At 47.0% G+C, this 20,937-nt stretch overlaps 1 protein-coding gene across 1 annotated transcript; it reads left to right on the top strand.

Moving 5' to 3' along the window:
• Window positions 1–18,532: 18,532 nt before the first annotated feature.
• On the top strand, window positions 18,533–19,991 carry LOC123095140 (uncharacterized). Its single transcript, XM_044516954.1, has 2 exons — window positions 18,533–19,046; window positions 19,150–19,991. The coding sequence occupies exons 1-2, from the start codon at window positions 18,626–18,628 to the stop codon at window positions 19,428–19,430; spliced, it is 702 nt and encodes a 233-aa protein (XP_044372889.1). The 5' UTR covers window positions 18,533–18,625; the 3' UTR covers window positions 19,431–19,991.
• Window positions 19,992–20,937: the final 946 nt, after the last annotated feature.

Genomic DNA, 20,937 nt, shown 5'->3' with positions numbered 1-20,937 from the left:
TCCAAGATGCCCCTTCACTTCAAAGGTTGATCCTTGATTCTAGTTATTCACCGTTGCAAATAACCGTCCTCTCTGCGCCTAAACTGGAGACCTTGGGTGTAATACATGATCTCTGTGCTCATTTCAATATGGTGTTTGGCTCCACAGTTCTTCAGGTACTTTATATTATCATCTACACTTGTAACCATAAGCTGCATTTTAAATTTCTGCGCATAATTTATATATCATCTTGGAGTACACATTTTGTACTAATATTATGTTCTATGCTCAATGAAGAGTTTCTCCATGGATGGCCTATCAATGGTGCTGGATTCTGTCAAGATCTTATATATCCAAATGAATAGTTTTGATCTGAACAAGATTATTGGCTTGCTGCAATGCTTTCCATGTCTGGAGAAGTTGTATATAAAGGTGATAATTTCACGCACATTGGAAGCCCGCATATAGTGTACTAGAATTAACCGTTCAGCTGTTGCTCTTTCGACACTCTTCTTTTAGACCTTAACTGTTTTCAATCTTCATGTCTATTTAGGCAACAGGACGGGGTAAGAAAGTTATAACCAATCGGTGGATTCGTAAGCATCGGGATTTTCTCACTTCTCATGAGATTCGATTGAAGACAATAACGCTAGAACGATATGTAGCCAACCGTGCAAACACAAGATTTGTCACATTCTTCCTGCTGAATGCGAGGTTACTATTGTCCATCAGGCTTAAGTTTATCAGCAGCATGGTTTTGACGGATGGGTATGTCGAAGAGCAAAAAAAGGAGTTTCAGGTGGGCAAAAGAGCTTCTGAACGTGTCGGGCTTCTATTTACAACATATTGTGGTCATAATCCAGTAAATTTTACGACCCAGGATGTTCATTCTATGGACCTGACCGATCCATTTGACTGTGACTGCCGAAAACAGTGCTGGAGTTAGATGTTGTTGCCCTTTTCAATCTGGTTTTTTTGTAAACCTGATGAACAATTAACCCTCGTGCTTTTGTACAGTTTGTAAGCTGGAGTTAGATGTTCCTGCCCTTTTCAACTCGGCTGTGACTGTCATATTTTCTTTGAAACAAGGCAAATGGCTTGCCATTCGTTTAATTTAGAGTGAAATATTGTAACAAATCCCAACCAAGGGAAATAACATCACTCTCGCCGGCTGCTTGAGCTCACTGTGCATTACAGAAGCCAAGTGATTAGCCCCCACCAGCACCCACAAACTTATTTCGAACTAGCACATCAAATGGGCTGTAAATTTTCATAGGAAAGGCTGCATGACCGTGACAGATTTGGATTCTGACATTTGGGACCCGCGAGGAAATAGCCTATCCAAGGTGGTGTCGACTTACTAGCCAGTCAACAAACGATTCTGCCTACCAGCCGTTGGATTGACATCCAACATCTGTCGTGTATCTTCTATCTCTTGTCTTCTTCTTCCTCCAGCCGCCCAAACCAAACCACCCCGTCGGCTCCGCCTGCTCCCGCCTCCCATGGCTGGCTGCGCCTCCGCCGCCCTACCGTACGTACCCTCCAACGTTGGCCAGTCTCTCCCTCTATTCCCCCACACGTCCTGTTATTCTCCGGCAACGTCAGCCCCAACATGCACCCGCGCCCGAACCAGTCAACCCTCGTACTCCCCTCCGCCTGCGACTGGACCGGCGCATCTTCAACGGCTCCTGTTCGTTCCGTCCGAGGCCTCGCCGTCGTCCTCCGCCTTGCGGCCTTGGTTCGCTCACCGTGCGCGGTGCGCCGCCCTCTTGCGTTGTCAACGTCGTCAACAACCGAGAGGAACAAGGAGATGACTGTACGTGGAGAGGATGACAGTAGGGACCCACCAGCGTCATGGCAGTACGCAAGCAAGTGCCTCTATAGTACAAGCCCAAAAATATGGTTCCTCCTAATGGTTGGACATCTGGGGCTCACGCCATTGTCAACGTAGTCAATAAACGAGAGAATTACACTACGAGCGGCTGACACCAGGGACCCAGCAAGTCGCGCAGTTTTTTTTGAGGAACAAGCAGTTGTTATTTATACTAGTTTTAGCGACGGATCAGGGTAACAACGGGGCTGTGCGGGGGCTGTGGCCCGTCTAGCCAGGGTTTTATTTATGTTTACCACATCATGAGCCCAGTTGTGTTTTTTTCTTGCTGAAAATGGCTAGCCCAGTTCTATTTTTTTAAAGAAATACCCAAACAAGGCCTACTTGCTTTATCGGCCCTGCTGGGCTGCAAATCTTTCAAGACGAGGAGAGTTTCATTCGGTTTGCCCAGAAATGGGCTGTACATTTTTAAAACACATCAAACCGGGAATTAGTTTCAATTTTTTTTCATTACAAGATCTTAAATTCCATTGATTTTTATGCGTGGACAATTATTTGGATTTTATATTTATATAAATTATTTTTCAAAATAGTTTGAATGTGAATCGATATTTCTGGATTAAAAACAGTTGACCGCACCGAAATATGCAAAATTTCGTATACTTTTTAACCGTGGCCACAATATGGGGTGTAATGCTAACAAAAAGAAGATGGGCTCCAAAAAAATTCTTAAGAATTAGCAAATGGGCTGTACATTATTAGAAATAATGGCAGATGGGCTGTATGCTGTTTTCCACAGATTTGAGGCTGACTTGTGCGCCTACTACAGGTTGACGCGTATGCTTTCATAAAAAAAGGTTGACGCACACGCAACGCCCTGTCAACTTAGTCAACACACGAGAGCAGTGACTGTTGGATGTCCATCCAACGGCTGTCGTGCTTCTTCAATCTCTGCTCTTCATGCTCCAGCCGCTCAAACAAGCGCCGGCGGGACTGCCTGCTCCCTCCTCCCGCGGCCGGCTATGCTGCCGCGCAGGCCTCACGGCCCCACCGTACTCCCATCGCTGGCCTAGCCATCCCTCTACTCACCCACACATGCTGTTATTCTCCGGCGACGGCAGACGAACCAGTAAACCCTCGTACTCCTCCGCGTGGGAAACAACTGCCGAGTATTCCCTGGCTCCGTGTCGTTCCCTTCCTAGGCCTCGCCGTCGTCCACCGCCCTGGTGCTCTCGGCGCGGCCTGGTCAACGTGGTCAATGAACGACATCCATCGGAAGTGGACTGTACGTGGAGAGGCTGACAGCTGGGTCCACGGCCGCACGCAAGGAAATGCCTCCTTATTACGCGCAAAATAATGATTCCTCCACCTGACAGCTAGGACCCACAGGAAGGGCCTCTGTATTTCGCGAAAAAACGTTCCCCCCGCTGACAGGTCGGACCCACCAGCTATATCTTCGCACGCAAGGAAGTGCCTCCTTATTACGCCCAAAAAATGAATAACCCCCTGCTAGCTGGGACCCACCATATTGTTGGGCTGACTTGTGGGCCTACTAAGTTGACGGGGACGGAGGGCTTTGTCAACTTAGTCAATACTCCAGTGACCGTATGATGTCCATCCAACGGCCATAGTGCTTCTTCAACCTCTGGTCTTCTTGCTCCAGCCGCCCAAAGCAGCGCCGGTCGTGCCGCCTGCTCCTGCCTCCCGTGGCCGGCTGTGCTACCGCGGAGGCCTCACCGCCCCCATACTACTCCCACCACTGGCCAGGCCATCCCTCCACTCGCCCACACCCCCTGTTATTCTGCGGCGACGGCAGCCTCACACCGCAGCCGAACCAGTGAACGCTCGTACTCCTCTCCGCGTGGGCATCCACTGCCGCGTCTTGCCCGGCTCCGCGTCGTCCCCTTCCTAGGCCTCACCGTCGTCCACCGCCGTGGTGCTCTCGGCGCGGCGTGGTCAATGTGGTCAACGACCGACTTCCATCGGAAGAGTACTGTACGTGGAGAGGCTGACAGCTGGGTCCACGGCAGCCGCAAGGAAGTGCCTCCTTATTACGCGGAAAATAATTATTCCTCCACCTGACAGCGGGGACCCACCGGACGGGCCACCAGTATTTTGCGAAAAAAATCGTTTCCCCCTGACTGCTGGGACCCACCGGACGGGCCACCGTATTTCGTGAAAAAAACGTTCCCCCCGCTGTCAGCTCGGACCCACCGGAAGTGCCTCCTTATTACGCACAAAAAAATGAATACTCCCCCGGCTAGCTGGGACCCACCTTGGTGGGAGGCTGACTTGTGGGCCTACTAAGTTGACGGGGACGAAGGGCTTTGTCAACTTAGTCAATATGAACGATTCTAGCTCCAGTGACCGTACGATGTCCATCCAACGGCCGTAGTGCTTCTTCAACCTCTGGTCTTCTTGCTCCAGCCGCCCAAAGCAGCGCCGGTCGTGCCGCATGCTCCTGCCTCCCGTGGCCGGCTGTGCTGCCGCAGAGGCCTCACCGCCCCTACTATTCCCACCGCTGGCCAGGCCCTGCGGCGACGGCAGCCTCACACCGCAGCCGAACCAATGAACCGTCGTACTCCTCTCCGCGGGCTTCCACTGCCGCGTCTTCCCCGGCTCCGCGTCGTCCCCTTCCTAGGCCTCGCCGTCGTCCACCGCCGTGGTGCTCTCCGCGCGGCGTGGTCAACGTGGTCAAGGAACGACTTCCATCGGAAGAGTACTGTACGTGGAGAGGCTGACAGCTGGGTCCACGGCCACAGCCCAGTTTTTTGTGATTTGCCAAGTAAGTCGCTTTGTCAGGCCTGTTGGGCTGCAAATATTTCAAGATGAGGAGAGCTTTCATTTGGCTGGCCGAGAAAATGGCCCATCAGTAATGAGAAATGGGCTGTACATTTTTAAAACACATCAAACCGGCAATTAGTTTCAAATATCTTTTTTTTCATTTCAAGATTTTAAATTACATTAATTTTTATGCGTGGAGAATTTGTTGGATTTTATATTGATATACATTTATTTTTAAAATCAGTTTGAATGTGAGTCGAAATTTCGGGATTAAAAACAGTTCGGACCGCACCGAAATATGCAAAATTTCGTATAATTTTTTAACCGTGGCCACAATATGGGCTGTAATGCTAACAAAAAGAATATGGGCTCCAAAAAAACCTTAAGAATTAGCAAATGGGCTGTAAATTATTAGAAATAATGGCAGATGGGTTGTATGCTGTTTTCCACAGATTTGAGGCTTTCCTAAAAAAAGGTTGACGCACAAGCACTGACTGTTGGATGTCCATCCAACGGCCGTCGTGCTTCTTCAATCTCTGCTCTTCCTGCTCCAGCCGCTCAAACAAGCGCCGGCGGGACTGCCTGCTCCCTCCTCCCCGCGGCCGGCTGTGCTGCCGCGCACGCCCCACCGCCCCACCGTACTCCCATCGCTGGCCTAGCCATCCCACTACTCACGCACACCTGCTGTTATTCTCCAGCGACGGCAGATGAACCAATAAACCCTCGTACAGTCATACTCCCCTCCGTGTGGGAAACAACTACCGAGTCTTCCCTGCCTCGGTGTCATTCCCTTCCTAGGCCTCGTCATCGTCCACCGCCCTGGTGCTCTCGGCGCAGCCTGGTCAACATGGTCAAGGAACGGATTCCATCGGACGTGGACTGTACGTGGATAGGCTGACAGCTGGGTCCACGGCCGCAGCAAGGAAGTGCCTCCTTATTACACGCAAAATAATTATTCCTCCACCTGGCAGCGGGGACCCACCGGACGGGCCATCGTATTTCACGAAAAAAATATTTCCCCCTGACTTCTGGGACCCACCATCTACATCTTCGCACGTAAGGAAGTGCATCCGGGCAAAAAAACGATTCGCCCCCTGACTGCTGGGACCCACCAGCTACATCTTCGCATGCAAGGAAGTGCCTTACAGTCGGGACCCACCTGGTCGAAGCGTACGCAGCATTGTCATTCTGGTCGCGAACGTGTACGTACATATATACTGGTGGATGTAGAGGCGCGCATGTGTCATAGTAGAGGCGCGCACGTAGCATGTACACGTACGTATAGCGGCCAGGGTGCAAGAAAGAATATACGGCCACGTATGTGTACATATGGGCGGGGTCTCGAACGCCTACTCGCGCATACGTATGGCGAGGGCTCGTGTACATGGCTAGGTCGGAACAGAGAAACAGCATCGTCATCATGTTCATGGGGAGGCAACGGAATGCTCATGTTCATGGGGAGGCAACGGAATGCGTCGTGTTCATCGGGAGGCAATGGAACGCGTGGGACCCAACCGGCTGGGTCAGAATGGAATGCGTGGTCGTGTTCATCAGGAGGGCTTGGACGGAACAGGCGACGGAAACGAGGCCTGGCGTACCGCAGAACAGAGGAAACGGCCTTGTGTTCGACCGGCCATGTTCGGAATGGGATCCTGTTCATTGGGAGGGGTGTGGCGTACCGCAAAACGGAGGAAACGGACCTCCTACGGTCGAAACGGGGGTCATGTTGATCGGGAGGGGTGTGGCGTATAGCAATACAGAAGAAACGGACCTCCTACGGTCGAAACGGGGGTCCTGTTGATCGGGAGGGGTGTGGCATACCGCAAAACGGATGAAACGGACTTTTGTTGGAGCGCTACGGTCAAAACAGGGGTCCTGTTCATCAGGAGGGGTGTGGCGTACCGCAAAACGGGACTCCACGGGATACTGTTCATTTCCACCGTCGACCTCCTCCAGCCTCCACGGGCTACCGTCGACCTCCTCCAGCCTCCACGGGCTCCTGTTCATCAAGCCTCCACCGCGAGCTACTCCACCGGCTACTGTTCAACCACCCCTCCACGGGCACCCCTCCACCATCTACTGTTCATCCAGCCCTTCAAACCACGGGGTCCTGTTCATCTAGAGGCAACGCCACCGCTCACTGTTCATCCAAACCCCCCCGCAACGCTCTCTGTTCATCCCAGAGGCAGCATCGATCGGCTTCAGTTAGCTGTAGTAGCCAAGGAATCGCTCAATCGGGTTCAGTTAACAGCCATCGATCGATCGCTCGGGTTCAGTAACGCGTAGCCTGCAGTGCAATTGCTCGGGTTCAGTTAGAGCCCAACGCCTCGCTCGGGTTCAGTTAGAGCCAACGCCTCGCACACACGCGCGTACGTGTACGAGAGAAACGCGCATCGCTCGGCCCCCGACCTCCCACCGTAACCGGGAACTCCCTGAAATTTTCCTCGCCCTCGCTTCTACCACGGTTTTTTCCGTCATGGACGGCCCAAAGAATGTCATGCAGCTGCGTCTCCGGCCCGCCCAGGACGAAAAGCCCATTTTCTGTCATGAATTTTTGTCATAGAAGTAGGAGCCCACCACATCTATGATGATACCGGGTTTTGTCACAATTATCATCATAGAAGTGTCATATGTACGATAGAAAAAAATCGTTCGGCCCAAAATGTCACAGATGTGTCTTTTTTGTAGTGCTTGGGACACTGCCTAGCGTAATGTCCGGTTTGCCCACAACTGAAACAAGAATTGTTGCGCTGGCACTCTTCTCGCACCAGGTTGGTTATGAAATTCTTGACTTGTGTAGTGGTTTTGTTGACATTCTGCTGCCAATTGGGCTTTTACTCTACTTGAGTCTGCTGCCAGGTACGAGCCTTTTGCATAGGCTTAACCTCCTTCCTTGGCTCGAACTTGCGCTTGTGATCATTATTTGCAGTCTTGTTGTCATGCATTAGTTTGTGCTCCCTCTCAGCAATGAGGGTGAGGGAGTCCTGGATTAGGGGGTATCCGAACAGCCAGACTATATACTTCATCCGGATTATTGGAGCGTGAAGATACAAGACTCAAGACTTTGTCCCGTGTCCGGATGGGACTCTCCTTTGCGTGGAAGACAATCTTAGCGATCCGGATATTATATTTCCTTCCTTGTAACCAACCCCATGTAAACCCTAGCCCTCTTCGGTGTCTATATAAACCGAAGAGGTTGGTCCTTAGAAGGCCGATCACAATTACAATCATAATCATCATAGGCTAGCTTCTAGGGTTTAGCCTCTACGATCTCGTGGTAGATCTACTCTTGTACTACTCATATCATCCATATTAATCAAGCAGGAAGTAGGGTTTTACCTCCATCAAGAGGGCCCGAACCTGGGTAAACATTGTGTCCCTTGATTCCTGTTACCATCAGCCTAAGACGCACAGATCGGGACCCCCTACCTGAGATCCGCCGGTTTTGACACCGACGTTGGTGCTTTCATTGAGAGTTCCTCTGTGAGGCTTGATGGCACCTTCAATTGTCAACGACACGATCTAGGGCGAGACTTTCCTCCCTGGACAGATCTTCGTGTTCGGCGGCTTCACACTGCGGGCCAATTCGCTTGGCCATCTGGAGCAGATCGACAGCTACGCCCCTGGCCACCAGGTCAGGTTCGGAAACCTAAACTAGACGGCCGATATTCGCGGAGACTTGATCTTCGACGGAGTCGGGCCTGTGTCAGGAGCGCCGGATAGTCACGATGAGCACGGCTTAGACCTGCTGTCGGACAATGCTCGGGATATCACCCCTACAGCAGCGCCGGACCTAAATCTAGAGCAGACTGTGTGGCCCAAGGACGGGTGGATGGACCCCACCCTGCAGGCCGCACACTCATAGGCGGTAGAGCCGAACACGGGCCTCACTTCTAAGGAAGCCTGTGACTCTGGACCCCCGGACTCGTATCTGGTTGTAGGTTCCAGTCCGCGCGCTCTTGAGCCCGCCGAGCCTGGTTGGGCTCCTGTAATGGAGTTCACAGCTGCGGATATCTTCCAACACTCACCCTTTGGCGACGTGCTGAACTCGTTAAAGTCTCTCTCTTTGTCAGGAGGCTCGTGACCGAACTATGTCCGGCTCGAGTGGGAAGCAGGCGACGAAGGAATTCGTTGCCCACCCACCACCCACTTCATTGCCACGGTTGATGCTTTAACCGACGTGCTTGACTTTGACTCCAAAGACATCGACGGTATGGACGATGCAGGAGAAGATTCAGAATCTCTGGGGCGCTGGACTATGACCTCGTCACACGACATATACATGGTGGATATGCCCAAGGAGGAGGACGGCGACAATCCGAAAGATAAAACCCCCAGGCAAAAGCCAAAACGACAGTGCAGACGCCGCTCAAAGTCCAGCAACAGTAAAAATAGCGACAAGAGCGCCAGAAAGATCGACACCCCAGTCTACTCCGAAGGAAACAATGACCATACGGACCCAGTGATGGAGCAGGACAAGCCAGGTCATGCCGAACACAGTTCGGAGCAGACGCCCGATCACAATGATCCCGAGGGACGAGTTCATCAAACTGTCCCAGGACAAGAACAAAGTCCGGACGATGATGCATTCAGCATCCCGGAAAAATGCATGGAACGAGATAACCTCCACAGAAGGCTTATGGCCACAGCGAGAAGTCTAAAGAAGCAGAAGCAACAGCTAAAAGCCGCACAGGAAACGCTCAATCGCAGATGGAATAAAGTGCTAGACACTGAAGAAAGATACGGCTATGATCGCCATAAAAAGAGCTACCCAAAATGCAAGCTACTGCTAGAATTCGACGACGAGGCCGTTCCACCAAAGAACAACACAACAAGGAGGCCGGATGTACCACTACGTAACCGCAATAGAGCAGCTACCAACGCCGCGCATGATTTACGTGAGCACCTAGAGGAGAAAGCAGGCGTGGCTAGATCCATCTACGGATCTAAAGGACACAACCCGGCGTGGGACTACGGCTACCAAAACGATTATACCAATCGAATACCAGTTCGGAATACACACCGGACACAACAACAGCCGACAGCATGCCACATCACGTCCAGTTACAGAGGGGCTGCTCACCCCCTGTGCTTCACCGAAGAAGTACTGGATCATGAATTTCCACAGGGTTTTAAACCTGTGAATATAGAGGCATACGACGGAACGACAGACCCAGGGGTCTGGATTGAGGATTTTATCCTGCATATACACATGGCTCGTGGGGATGATCTCCACGCCATCAAATACCTTCCCCTCAAGTTGATGGGACCAGCTCGACACTGGTTGAAAAGCCTCCCCTGAAATTCGATTGGGAGTTGGGAGGAACTCGAGGATGCTTTCAGGGCCAATTTTCAAGGGACTTATGTCCGGCCTCCGGATGCGGACGATTTAAGTCACATACTCCAATAGCCCGGAGAGTCCGCCCGCAAGCTGTGGAACAGATTCCTCACTAAGAAGAATAAATTATCGATTGTCCGGATGCCGAAGCCTTAGCGGCATTCAAACACAACATCCGCGATGAGTGGCTCGCCAGACACCTCGGACAAGAAAAGCCAAGGACAATGGCAGCCTTAACAAGCATGATGACCCGCTTTTGTGCGGGTGAAGATAGTTGGCTGGCCCGTAAAGGCACCAGCGATCCCAGCACATCCGAAATAAGGGATGGCAACGGGAAGCCACGGCGTAATAAAAATAAACATCAAAACAAGGAAGAGAGCCCGTACAGCACAACGGTAAACGCCGGATTCAGGGGCTCTCGACCTGATCAACAAAAGAAGCCACTTAAAGGCAGTAAAGAGGGACCGTCCGGTCTGAACAGAGTCCTGGACAGACAGTGCCAAATTCATGGCACCCCCCACAAACCTGCGAACCGCACGCACAGAGAGTGCTGGGTCTTCAAGCAGGCCGGCAAATTAAATGCCGAACACAAGGGAAGGGAAACACCAAGTGAAGACGAGGATGAACCTCGTCAGCCGAACACTGGGTGACAGAAAGAATTCCCACCAGAGGTTAAAACAGTAAACATGATCCACGCGACTCATACATCCACGAGAAGGCACGAACGCGCGCTCAGGGACGCGTACGCTATAGAGCCCGTTGTACCCACACCTAACTACTGGATGACTTGTCCGATCACCTTCGATCACACGGACCTGCTGACTAGCATTCGGCGCGGAGGATCAGAGGCCTTGGTGCTTGACCCAATAATCGACGGATACCATCTCACCCACGTCATCATGGACGGCGGCAGTAGTCTCAATTTAATATACCAGGACACTGTCCGCAGGATGGGGATAGACCCATCCAGAATCAGCCAAAGCAAACACTACCTTTGAAGGGGTGATACCAGGTGTTGAAGCCCACGGCAGGGGCTCCGTCGTGCTGGAGGTAACATTCGGCTCCCCGGGCAACTCCAAAAGCAAAGAACTACTCTTCACCATCGCACCCCTCCAAAGCAGCTATCACTCATTGCTTAGAAGAGCGGCCTTCGTCCGCTTCAACGCAATAGCACACTATGCCTACCTTACAATCAAGATGCCCAGTCCACGTGGTGTCATCACCATTAACGGAAACATGGAGCGCTCTTCACGCGCGGACGAATACGTGACGGCTCTAGTTGTCGGACTCTAAGCGGCCTCCGATACCAAAAAGCATGACTGGTCGTCAAGACCACGGACATGGTTAGACGAGTTCGATAGCCCGGATAAAAATGATCCAGGGCGCAGTATACGTAATCCCATAGAGGACACCAGGGGCTATAAATATTTAACAAAACCACACTGATGGCCTGACCTTATTTACAGGCCAATGTCTTACACTTTTACCATCTATCGCACGCTTACATCGTATTCTTTTACACGAAGCTTTCCATTTTTTTTACAGACACAACGCGTGCGATACCCTTCCAGGAAACGGCACAATGGAGACAAAGGCGCAGACGTGCAGCAGGGCCCCGCTCAAAGGTTTCTCTTTAGATTAAGCCCCTGTGTAAACCTTTTATATTGCCTCTTGTTGTTCACACATCCCATGGGTATTACATCCACAGAGGATACTGCCGTTATTGGCATTTTGCCATAGATTAACGCACGTACCTGGAAATACAGGGTTTATAATGAAAGGGCATTCTTCAACCCATTTTCTGTTACAAAGTCCAAATACCTTCAGGAGTGTTCGGCGTCACGAGTTTGGCCTTATATGCATCAGCTCCGAATCATGTCTTTGGTCAAATGTTGGGTTTGCCCGGCTCTTGGGTTTGCCGCCTTACGTTCCGTTCTTATCGGCTAAGGCAGCCAAAGGAGAACTACTATTATTGTGCCCTGGTTATTCCGGATGAGCACCTCAGTAGAGAAAGCCGAAAACTGACTGTCATGATACAGCGATAGACTGTTCAACCACTCGAAGACTTATCGGAATCTTTAGGATCCCTCTGCATTAACGAAGGACCGTTTCCCGGTCATGTACACACGCGCCCGTATTCGGATGCATGCGAACGTGCCAGGGGCTACATAGTAGCCCCACCGTTAGACTCCCATAGCTAAGCGAAAGTGTTACAGCTGTATAGTATGGTTGCCTAGTTCGACATGCGATCACCTCCTTAATGGACCAAGACGTTGGATCAAGTGTGATTGCGCATATTTTTCACGAACACCCCCGCATTGTATGCGTGGGGGCTGAAGCCAACGACTGCTAACTTTTGGATTACATATATATATATATACACACACATAAACACTATTTTGATCATGGGATGAGAATAATATTCTGATCACAACTTGACCTGCCCCACTAGTAGTACGTTGAACTTCCCGGTGAACTAGGTTGAACTTCCGCCAACATTGTCCAAATGGGGCTTGCGATATACCGTTGGAAAGCTATGGACACCAGTATCATGACCCAACTTAAATTTTTGGCAAAATGTAAGAGGTTTAAGAGCAGTTTTGAAAACCGTTTTTTCTTCACACAAAAAACATGAATCGTATTTTCGATCGCATTTCTAAACCATTTATCGGAATGAGGCATATAATATGGTGTTGGAAAGCTGCTGCAAAACCGCTACTTCCACATGTTGAAAGTTTTCTCTAATTCTCTATGGTTAAAGAGTAATTTGAAAAAACGTAAAATTTCACAAACCGAATAGCCGAGTTCGTATTTTCAACGTCATTTCTAAACGGCTAGTCCAACTGAGGCATGTGATATGGTGTTGGAAAACTTATGAAAATGCGCTACTCTTTCATTTTGAAAGTTTTTTTCTAATTTTGAACGGTTTAAAAGTAATTTAGAAAACGGTACAAGTCCTACCGAGTACGTATTTTCGAGCTAATGTTTTAACCGTGCGTCCGAATGTAGCAAATGATATGGTGTTGAAAAGCTTGAACAAATGCGAAACTTTTTCGTATGTATTATTTCTCCCAATTCATTATTGTTTTAAGTCAGTTTTGAAAATGGCAAAAAACATATTTTCACCATATTTTCTACAAACTTTATCGGAATTGCGCAAATAACATACCGGTGAAAAGCTACGGAAAATGCGAAACTTTTTCATGTTGACAGTTTTCTCTAATTCCTAGCCGTTTTCAAGTAATTTCAAAAACTGCGAGATCATTCATTATACCTTTATCGTGAAACAGATTCGCAAAAAATGCATCGCATGAAGTACCTGAACTTCTCGGTATGAAACCTTGAACTTCACTCTGTTTTTCACGTGCTTTTTTTCCTCATATATCTCTATCCACTGCTCCTAGCTCTACATCCACTCACCCGAATTGAGCAAGTGATATACCGATGGAAAGCTGTTGTAAACACGCAACTTTCCCGTGTTGATCATTTTTTCATACTCGCAACAATTTTAAAAGTTTTTCATCTGAAATTCATTCAGCGTAGTAGTTGAACTTCATGCTATTTTCACGTTGAACTTTTGTGACGTATTTTTGTTTGTACACACGCCTGAACTTCCCTCTGTATGAACCCAACCTTCGGGCTATCTTTGCAACCGTGGCTTCCCCCATGAATTATTCTGGTTAGTAGTGTTCTATATGATGTTAGTGTAATATAGAAAGGTTTTTTAGCAACTAAATACTGGTTTTAAATAGAAATCTTGCTCGCTGGCGGATTTTGCTCTCGGGTCATGATGAAATTGCGTTTTTTACAATTTTACTACCTGATTTGTTCGACCTGAACTTCCCCTAGTGCTAGGTTGAACTTCCGTCAACATTGCCCAAATGGGGCTTGCGATATACCATTGGAAAGCTATGGACACCAGTATAATGACCCAACTTAAAATTTTGGCAAAATGTAAGTGGTTTAAGAGCAGTTTTGAAAACCGTTTTTTCTTCATACAAAAAACGTGAATCGTATTTTTGATTGCATTTATAAACCGTTTATCGAAATGAGGCAAATAATATGGCGTTGGAAATCTGATGTAAAACCGCTCCTTCCACATCCTGAAAGTTTTTTCTAATTCCCTATGGTTAAAGAGTAATGTGGAAAATCGTAAACTTTCGCAAACCGAACAACCGAGTTCCTATTTTCGTTGCCATTTCTAAACGCCTAATCCAATTGAGACAAATGAAATTGTGTTGGAAAACTTATAAAAATGCGCTTTTTTCTCATGTTTAAATTTTTTTCTAATTTTGAATGGTTTAAGACTAATTTAGAAAAAGGTACAAGTTCTACCAAGTTTGTATTTTCGATATATTTTTTTAATCATGCGTCCGAACATAGCAAATGATATGGCGCTGGTGAGCCTGAAAAAATGCGAAACTTTTTGGTATATATTGTTTCTCCAAATTCTTTACAGTTTTACATTGATTTTGAAAATGGCTAAAAACGTATTTTCGCCGTAATTTCTACAAACTTCATCGGAACGGGGCAAATAATATACTGTTGAAAAGCTACGAAAAATGCAAAACTTTTTCATGTTGATGGTTTTCTCTGAATCCCAGCCATTTTCAAGTAATTTTAGAAATGGCGAGATCACTCGTTCTGCCTTTATCGCGAAACAGATTCATCGAAAATGCATTCCATGAAGTACTTGAACTTCTATGTCAGTTCTGCCTGAACTTCACTCTGTTTTTCACGTGCTTTTTTTGCTCGCAGATCTTCATTCACTCACGGGAATTAAGCAAGTGATATACCGATGGAAAGCTGCTATAAACACGCAACTTTTCCGTGTTGATCATTATTTTCATACTCGCGATGATTTTAAAAGTTTTTCATCTGAAATTCATTCAGCGTAGTAGTTGAACTTCCTACTGTTTTCACATTCAACTTCAATGACGTGTTTTTATTTGTAATTTTCTCATACATTTCTTTAGTGTTACACAAATGATATTCTTTTTGTACAAAGCTCTCTCATAATATATTTTTTAACTTTCTCCGACCGAGGACTTGAACTTATAACAACAAAAAATTGAACCTTGCCTTTTAATTCATTTTTCTCATATTAAACGCACACCATGTAGTACCTGAACTTTTCCCATTTTTATAATTTGATTTTTTATTTTCTTTTAGAAATCAAATTGCTCCCAAATAATAACAAAACTTTTTTGTGGATTGAGAGAATTGTTTTAAAACACACAAAAAATTTATTTTTTGTGTTTTTGAACATGGAAATACAAGGTGAACCTCTCTTGCAAGAATTTTTGAACTCCCCGGATCGAGCACTTGAACTTCTGCCAACAAACCTTTTAATCTTCTATTTTTCTATACTTTTATTCTCACCTGAAATGCATTCCTTGCAGTACTTGAACTTCTAGTTGTTTTCACTATGAACTTCTGTCATTTTTTGCGTATCCGTCGAATTACACACAATTGAAGGTCAAACGTCATTTTTTGCCATTTTCAAAACATGTGATTAGAGGTCGAAGGTGCCGCAATATAAATTCTGAACCGTGCACGGAGGTGCATGTGAACTTCTTGCAACAAATATGAGTTTTTTTATATACTTCGAGCTTCTCTGTTATTTCAAATTGAACTTCTTACTCTTATTCTTAGAAAAAAATGTGTTTTCAAATAAGCATCAAGCATTTTTTTTAAATTGAACCTCATACATTTATTTTTCCTAGAAATTGAAATAATTTGAGTTTTCCGTAAACATAAAACTACTCCTTTTATTTTAATTTGAACTTCTTTAATTTTATTCTTTAGTAACGAAGAAAACATGTGTTTTTTTATAAATATTGAACTTCTTTTTTATACAATTTGGACTTCTTGGTTTATTTCTTTTAGCATCAAAATATCCTAGTTTTGTCATAAATATTGGACCCCTCCACATTCTTTATATAATTATTTTTTCTAAACTATTTTGTTGTTAATTTAATTTGAGGTTCCGTTGTGGAAACTTTTTGAACTTTCCCGGTCTGTGCACTCGAACTTCTATCAACATAATTTTGGACTTCGCCTTTTTACTCCTATTTTCCCATATAAAACACACACCATGTAGTACGTGAACTTCCATGTGTTGTCAATTTGAACTTCTCTCTATTTCACTTTAATACCAAAAAACAAAGTTTTTTATAGACATCAAATCGCACTAATTTTCTTTTTTCAACTTCTTTGTGTGCTTTTTAGAAATGTGAAAAATAGAGTTTTGTTAGAAACATTGAACTTCTCCGTTATTTTGAATAGATCTTATTAGTCTTATTCTTTAGTAACCGAAAAAACTTAGTTTTTCAAATAAATATCAAACGCTCTGCTTTTAAAAGTTGAACTTCTTTGGTCTTATAATTTAGTAAAGAGAAAAAACCGACTTTTTAATATCCATTAAACTACTTTGTTTTTGAAAATTAAACTTCTTCATTTTATCCTTTTAGTAACGAGGAAAAATCTGAGTTTTTTAGAAACCTCACACTTCTCTGTTATTTTAATTTGAACTTCTTAATTTTATTCCTAGAAAAAATTATGTTTTTAAATAAGCTCAAACAATTTCTTAGAATTGAACTTTCATACTTTTATTTTCTTCTAGAAACAGAAGAATTTGAGTTTTCCATATACATCAAACTACTTTGTTTTTTAATTTGAAATTCTTGATTTTATTCTTTAGTAGCAAGGAAAATCTGAGTTTTTTTAAACAATGAACTACTCAATTTTTCCAATTTGGACTTCTTGGTTTATATATTTTAGCAACGGAAATGAGTTTTTTTAATAAATATGGAACTTCTTTGTTATTTAAATTCAAATTTCTAGTTTTTTAAAATAAGGGGGGAAAAGTTTTGTTCTTTAGTAACAAGGGAATCCATGTAGGAAAACATGTGAAAACATTTTTGAATGTCTCATTTTTTGCTTTTCTCATTATATTTGAACCCCCTAGTTTATTGAATTTGAACTTCTAGTATATCTTAGAAAAAGAAAAATATGTTCTATAACTTTTGGAACTGCTCTGTGTTTTTAATTCTTGGTTTTATTATTTAGTAACGATGAAATCCATGGGTGTCTCTTTTTCCTTTTCCCATTATTTTCAAACTCTCCGGTTCATTGAATTTGAACTTCTAGAGTTAACATTTTTATGGGTGAGCCATTTTTAACAATTATTGCTCTAACGCTCTACGCCGTTGTAACACACAAACTTTTGTGATGGTTTTTTGATAGTTATATTTATATTTTTCATTTTCCTTTAATTTTTAAAAACATCTCATTTTCTTTGCATAGCAAATCATTCGTTTTGGTAAATTAACTTCAATATTATTTTTTCAAGCATCCTAAACTTTGTGTGAATTCCAGAATTGAATTTATTTTTATGCTATTCGCAGTGCACCACAGGAGAAGCAGAACTTTTCTCTCCCACTCTGTGTAGCATTATCACAACCATAGGAAAAGCATGTTTGTAGCTACCAGAGGGCCTTGCAAAAAAAAGAAAAGGTTACAGTCCTACAACAATCTGCAGAAAATCAACACATTGGACTACAGCCATACTAATCACTAATGAAAATTGTGGGTTTGCAAAATCACAGGGAAAAGAACAGTGACATAAAGAGGAACAGATGAGGTTGGAGAAGAAGTTCGGGCAGAGGAGGGGATGCTGTCCATGGTGAGTCGGAGGTGTGCCAATGAGGGACAGCTTGCTGGCCAGGCACGGATCAGGGGTGGATGGTGGCGACGGTGGTGGCTGGCGGGGTTGATTGCGGCGGCAGCGGCACTGGATCGTGTGGATCGGAAGTGAGTTGGCGTGGTCGGTCGCAGGGATGCTGGAGGCAGGCGGCAGGGTTGCGAGAGGAGTCCGGCGGCTGGGGTGCGGGATGAGGCCGATGGCGGGGTTGCAGGAGGAGGCCGGTGGCTGGGGTGCGGGAGGAGTCCGGCGACGGGGTTGCGGAAGGAGGCCGCCAGCGGGGTTGCGTGAGGACGCTCGCGGCGGCGGCGGCAGGTGTGCGAGAGGAGGCCCGTGGTGGCGGCGGGGCCTGCGGGGGGAGGCCGCCGGCAGGTCTGCGGGAGGAGGCCGGCAGCGGCGGCGGGTCTGTCGGAGGAGGCCGATGGCGGCGCTGGGGACGACAAGGAAGGTCGTGGGTACTTACGTTTTTTGTTTTTTGAGGGAAGGTCGTGGGTAGGTCACGCGTCCGTTCGGGACACGATAATGGGCCGGCCAGGTTGGCTGTTTTTTGTTTTCTCAGATCCAGGAACACCCCATCAGGCCTATATAGAACCCCGTGATCCAAATAACTATTCCGATTCTGGGATCAAAATAGTGTTATATATATATAGGATGAGTCTATTATGATAACAAGCTCTAGAGTTTTATTCTGTACACCAAACATCCTTATTTTGCTAACAGTTCGGCACCGCAAAGCAAACACGAACCGAACCGCCCCCACCTTGCTACTACTAGCACCTACCACCACTATCCCAACCCACCCCGCACTTCTCCCCCTAGTCAACGGGCTCCCCCACCTCCCGACCGAGCCACCACACAGTGCCCCACCCCGGCCACCACCCGCCCCGGCCACCACCCACCCCGCTCCGCCCCGCCTTGGCCACCACCCATCCCGCGCCGCCCCGCCTTGGCCACCAGCCACGCCGCGCAACCTACCTCCAACACCCAGATGCCCTTGGATCCGCGCCACCCTGAACCGGCGTCGTCCCGCCGCCTTCCAGTCGGGCAGCCACAGTACCCAACAAGCGTCGGCGCCTCTCCCGCCTTCCTCCACCGCGCCGAGGTCGCCGGGCGCCGAGGCGGACCAGGACAGGCCATGGCCCCACCTTCTTCTGGTTGCCAGATCCGGCGACCCCCCGTGGCCTGGGATCCCCCCACCTCCGCCTCTGCGCCTCTGCATCGCCGTCCTCGTCGGGCCCGACGTCGCTTATCCGGCCACGCGAGGATGCAGCCTGGCCCGGCCACATCGTCGTCGTCCTCGTCTCAGGCCATCACCGCCCGGATCCGCACCACCACCGGTGCCCCGTCGTGCACCTATCCACCTCCAGGGGCTGATGAGGAGACCAGGCAGCGTCCATCTCTCCTCTCCGGTGAGGCCTCGGATGAGCATCTCCGCCTCAGTCCAATTCCTACCCCCGCGATCTCTTCTTTTGGACTGATTTGTTGAAACAACGCCATCTCTCCCCTCTGTAGTCTGGCGACCGTCGCTGTGCAGCTCGGCGGCATGTGTGATGCGGTTTAGTGCTGGTGCTGGAGCACGGAACTCCCCTGCTTCTTCTCCCCACAGCAAGACGACGAGGGGCTCTTCTTCCCAACCTCTCTGCCGACCCCTTTCCTCTTATTCTGACGAGGTCCCAGCCACCAACGGCATGCAGTACGGAGGTGTGATGCCATGCAGCTCACCATGTGCATCCCATCCCAGTATTGTTGCTATTCAGAATAATTTTCAATGTTTTTCAGAAAAACTGATGTAATTTGGGTGCAGTGCAGTTCAGAACCTTCCATTGGGTATATTTTGCAGTGCGTTGATGCAGTCCATTGGGGGTGTCCCCTCATAGCATCCGGCATGTGTCGTGTGTGTGCGGTGCACGCGGTCGTGCAGTCCGGTGGCGGTGCCCATGTGAGAAGTGCTGGCGAGGGGACCCTATCTGCAACTCACTGAAGTTTGTTTTGCAGCTCACTGAAATTTGTTTTGCAGCTAGCTTGCTTGTACAGTGCATTTACAGTGTGTGCATTACGTCTGGCGAGTGCGTGCGGTTCGGCGGCGCAAACCATTTGCATTCTTTGCTATGTTAATGCGTGCGATTCAGTGCATTTTAGAATAAAAATGAAGTTGGGTTGCACTTTGTGTGTGATTGTAATGTGGAGACATAAAAAGGGACTATTTGTGTGGATTACTCAGTTTGTAAAATCGTTTCTTTGTAAAAGCAGTGCGCTCGGTGAACCGAAGAACTACATTTTTCAAAATTATTGTAGTTCATTGTTAAAAAAGTTGTGGTTCCCTTATTGGAGTGCACACGAAAGTAAAATTGCATTGGGAGTTGCAGTGCACTTCGTTGTCGCGTAGATGTGATGATTTTCAGTCTGTTTGATGCAGTGCAGTTACTGTCTGAAGCAGTGCACTGATCTATCTGATGTAGCGCACTTCGTTGTCGCGTACACACGATGATTTTCACTCCGTTCTGATGCAGTGCGGTTTCGGTCTAAAGTAGTGCACTCATCTGTCTGAAGCAGTGCACTTCATTTATCGCGTACGCATGACAATTTTTAGTCTATCAGACGCAGTGCGGTTTTCAGTTTGAAGCAGTGCACTATCTGTCTGATGCAGTGCACACGATGATTTGGGTGTCGCAAAAAACAGTGTCCGCATTTTTGTAAAATCGAAACTGCTCTTAAACCATAAGGAATTAGCGGAAGTGTTCTACATAAAAAAGTTGCGCCTCGTCGATATCTTTCCAATGGCATATAATTTGAATCATTTCGACCAGCGGTTTGTGAAAATTTCACAAAAAACGGCCGCTGTCTCTCGTCGTCAGCCGTACGATTTTTAAAATTAACTAAAAACCATAACGATTCTCAAAACCATTCCAACATATGAAAGTTGCGCCTCGTTCATAGCTTTCCAACGGCGTATCACACGCCTCGTTTCGATAAACGGTTCAAAAACTGGAGCGAAAATAGTACGAAAATTGCTAAAAAAATCGAAAAAACTGAATTCCACGATTTAGCAAATTTGAAACTGCTCGTAAACCGTAAACAATTACAGAAAATAATAGATATGAAAAAGATGTGCCTCGATCATATCTTTCCAGCGGCGTATCATTTTCCTAATTCCTATGAACGGTTTAGAAAAAATCACGAAAATACGCTCGCTGCCACTCATCGTCCGCCGCGCCGTTTTTGAAACTGCTCTTAAACCGCAAGGAATCTCAAAAAGTGTTCAACATGGCGAAGTTGCGCCTAATCCATAGCTTTCCAACG

Source organism: Triticum aestivum, chromosome 4B (assembly GCF_018294505.1).
Source record: "Triticum aestivum cultivar Chinese Spring chromosome 4B, IWGSC CS RefSeq v2.1, whole genome shotgun sequence".
Classification (NCBI taxonomy): domain Eukaryota; kingdom Viridiplantae; phylum Streptophyta; class Magnoliopsida; order Poales; family Poaceae; genus Triticum; species Triticum aestivum.
This window is presented reverse-complemented; position numbering and strand designations above follow the sequence as displayed.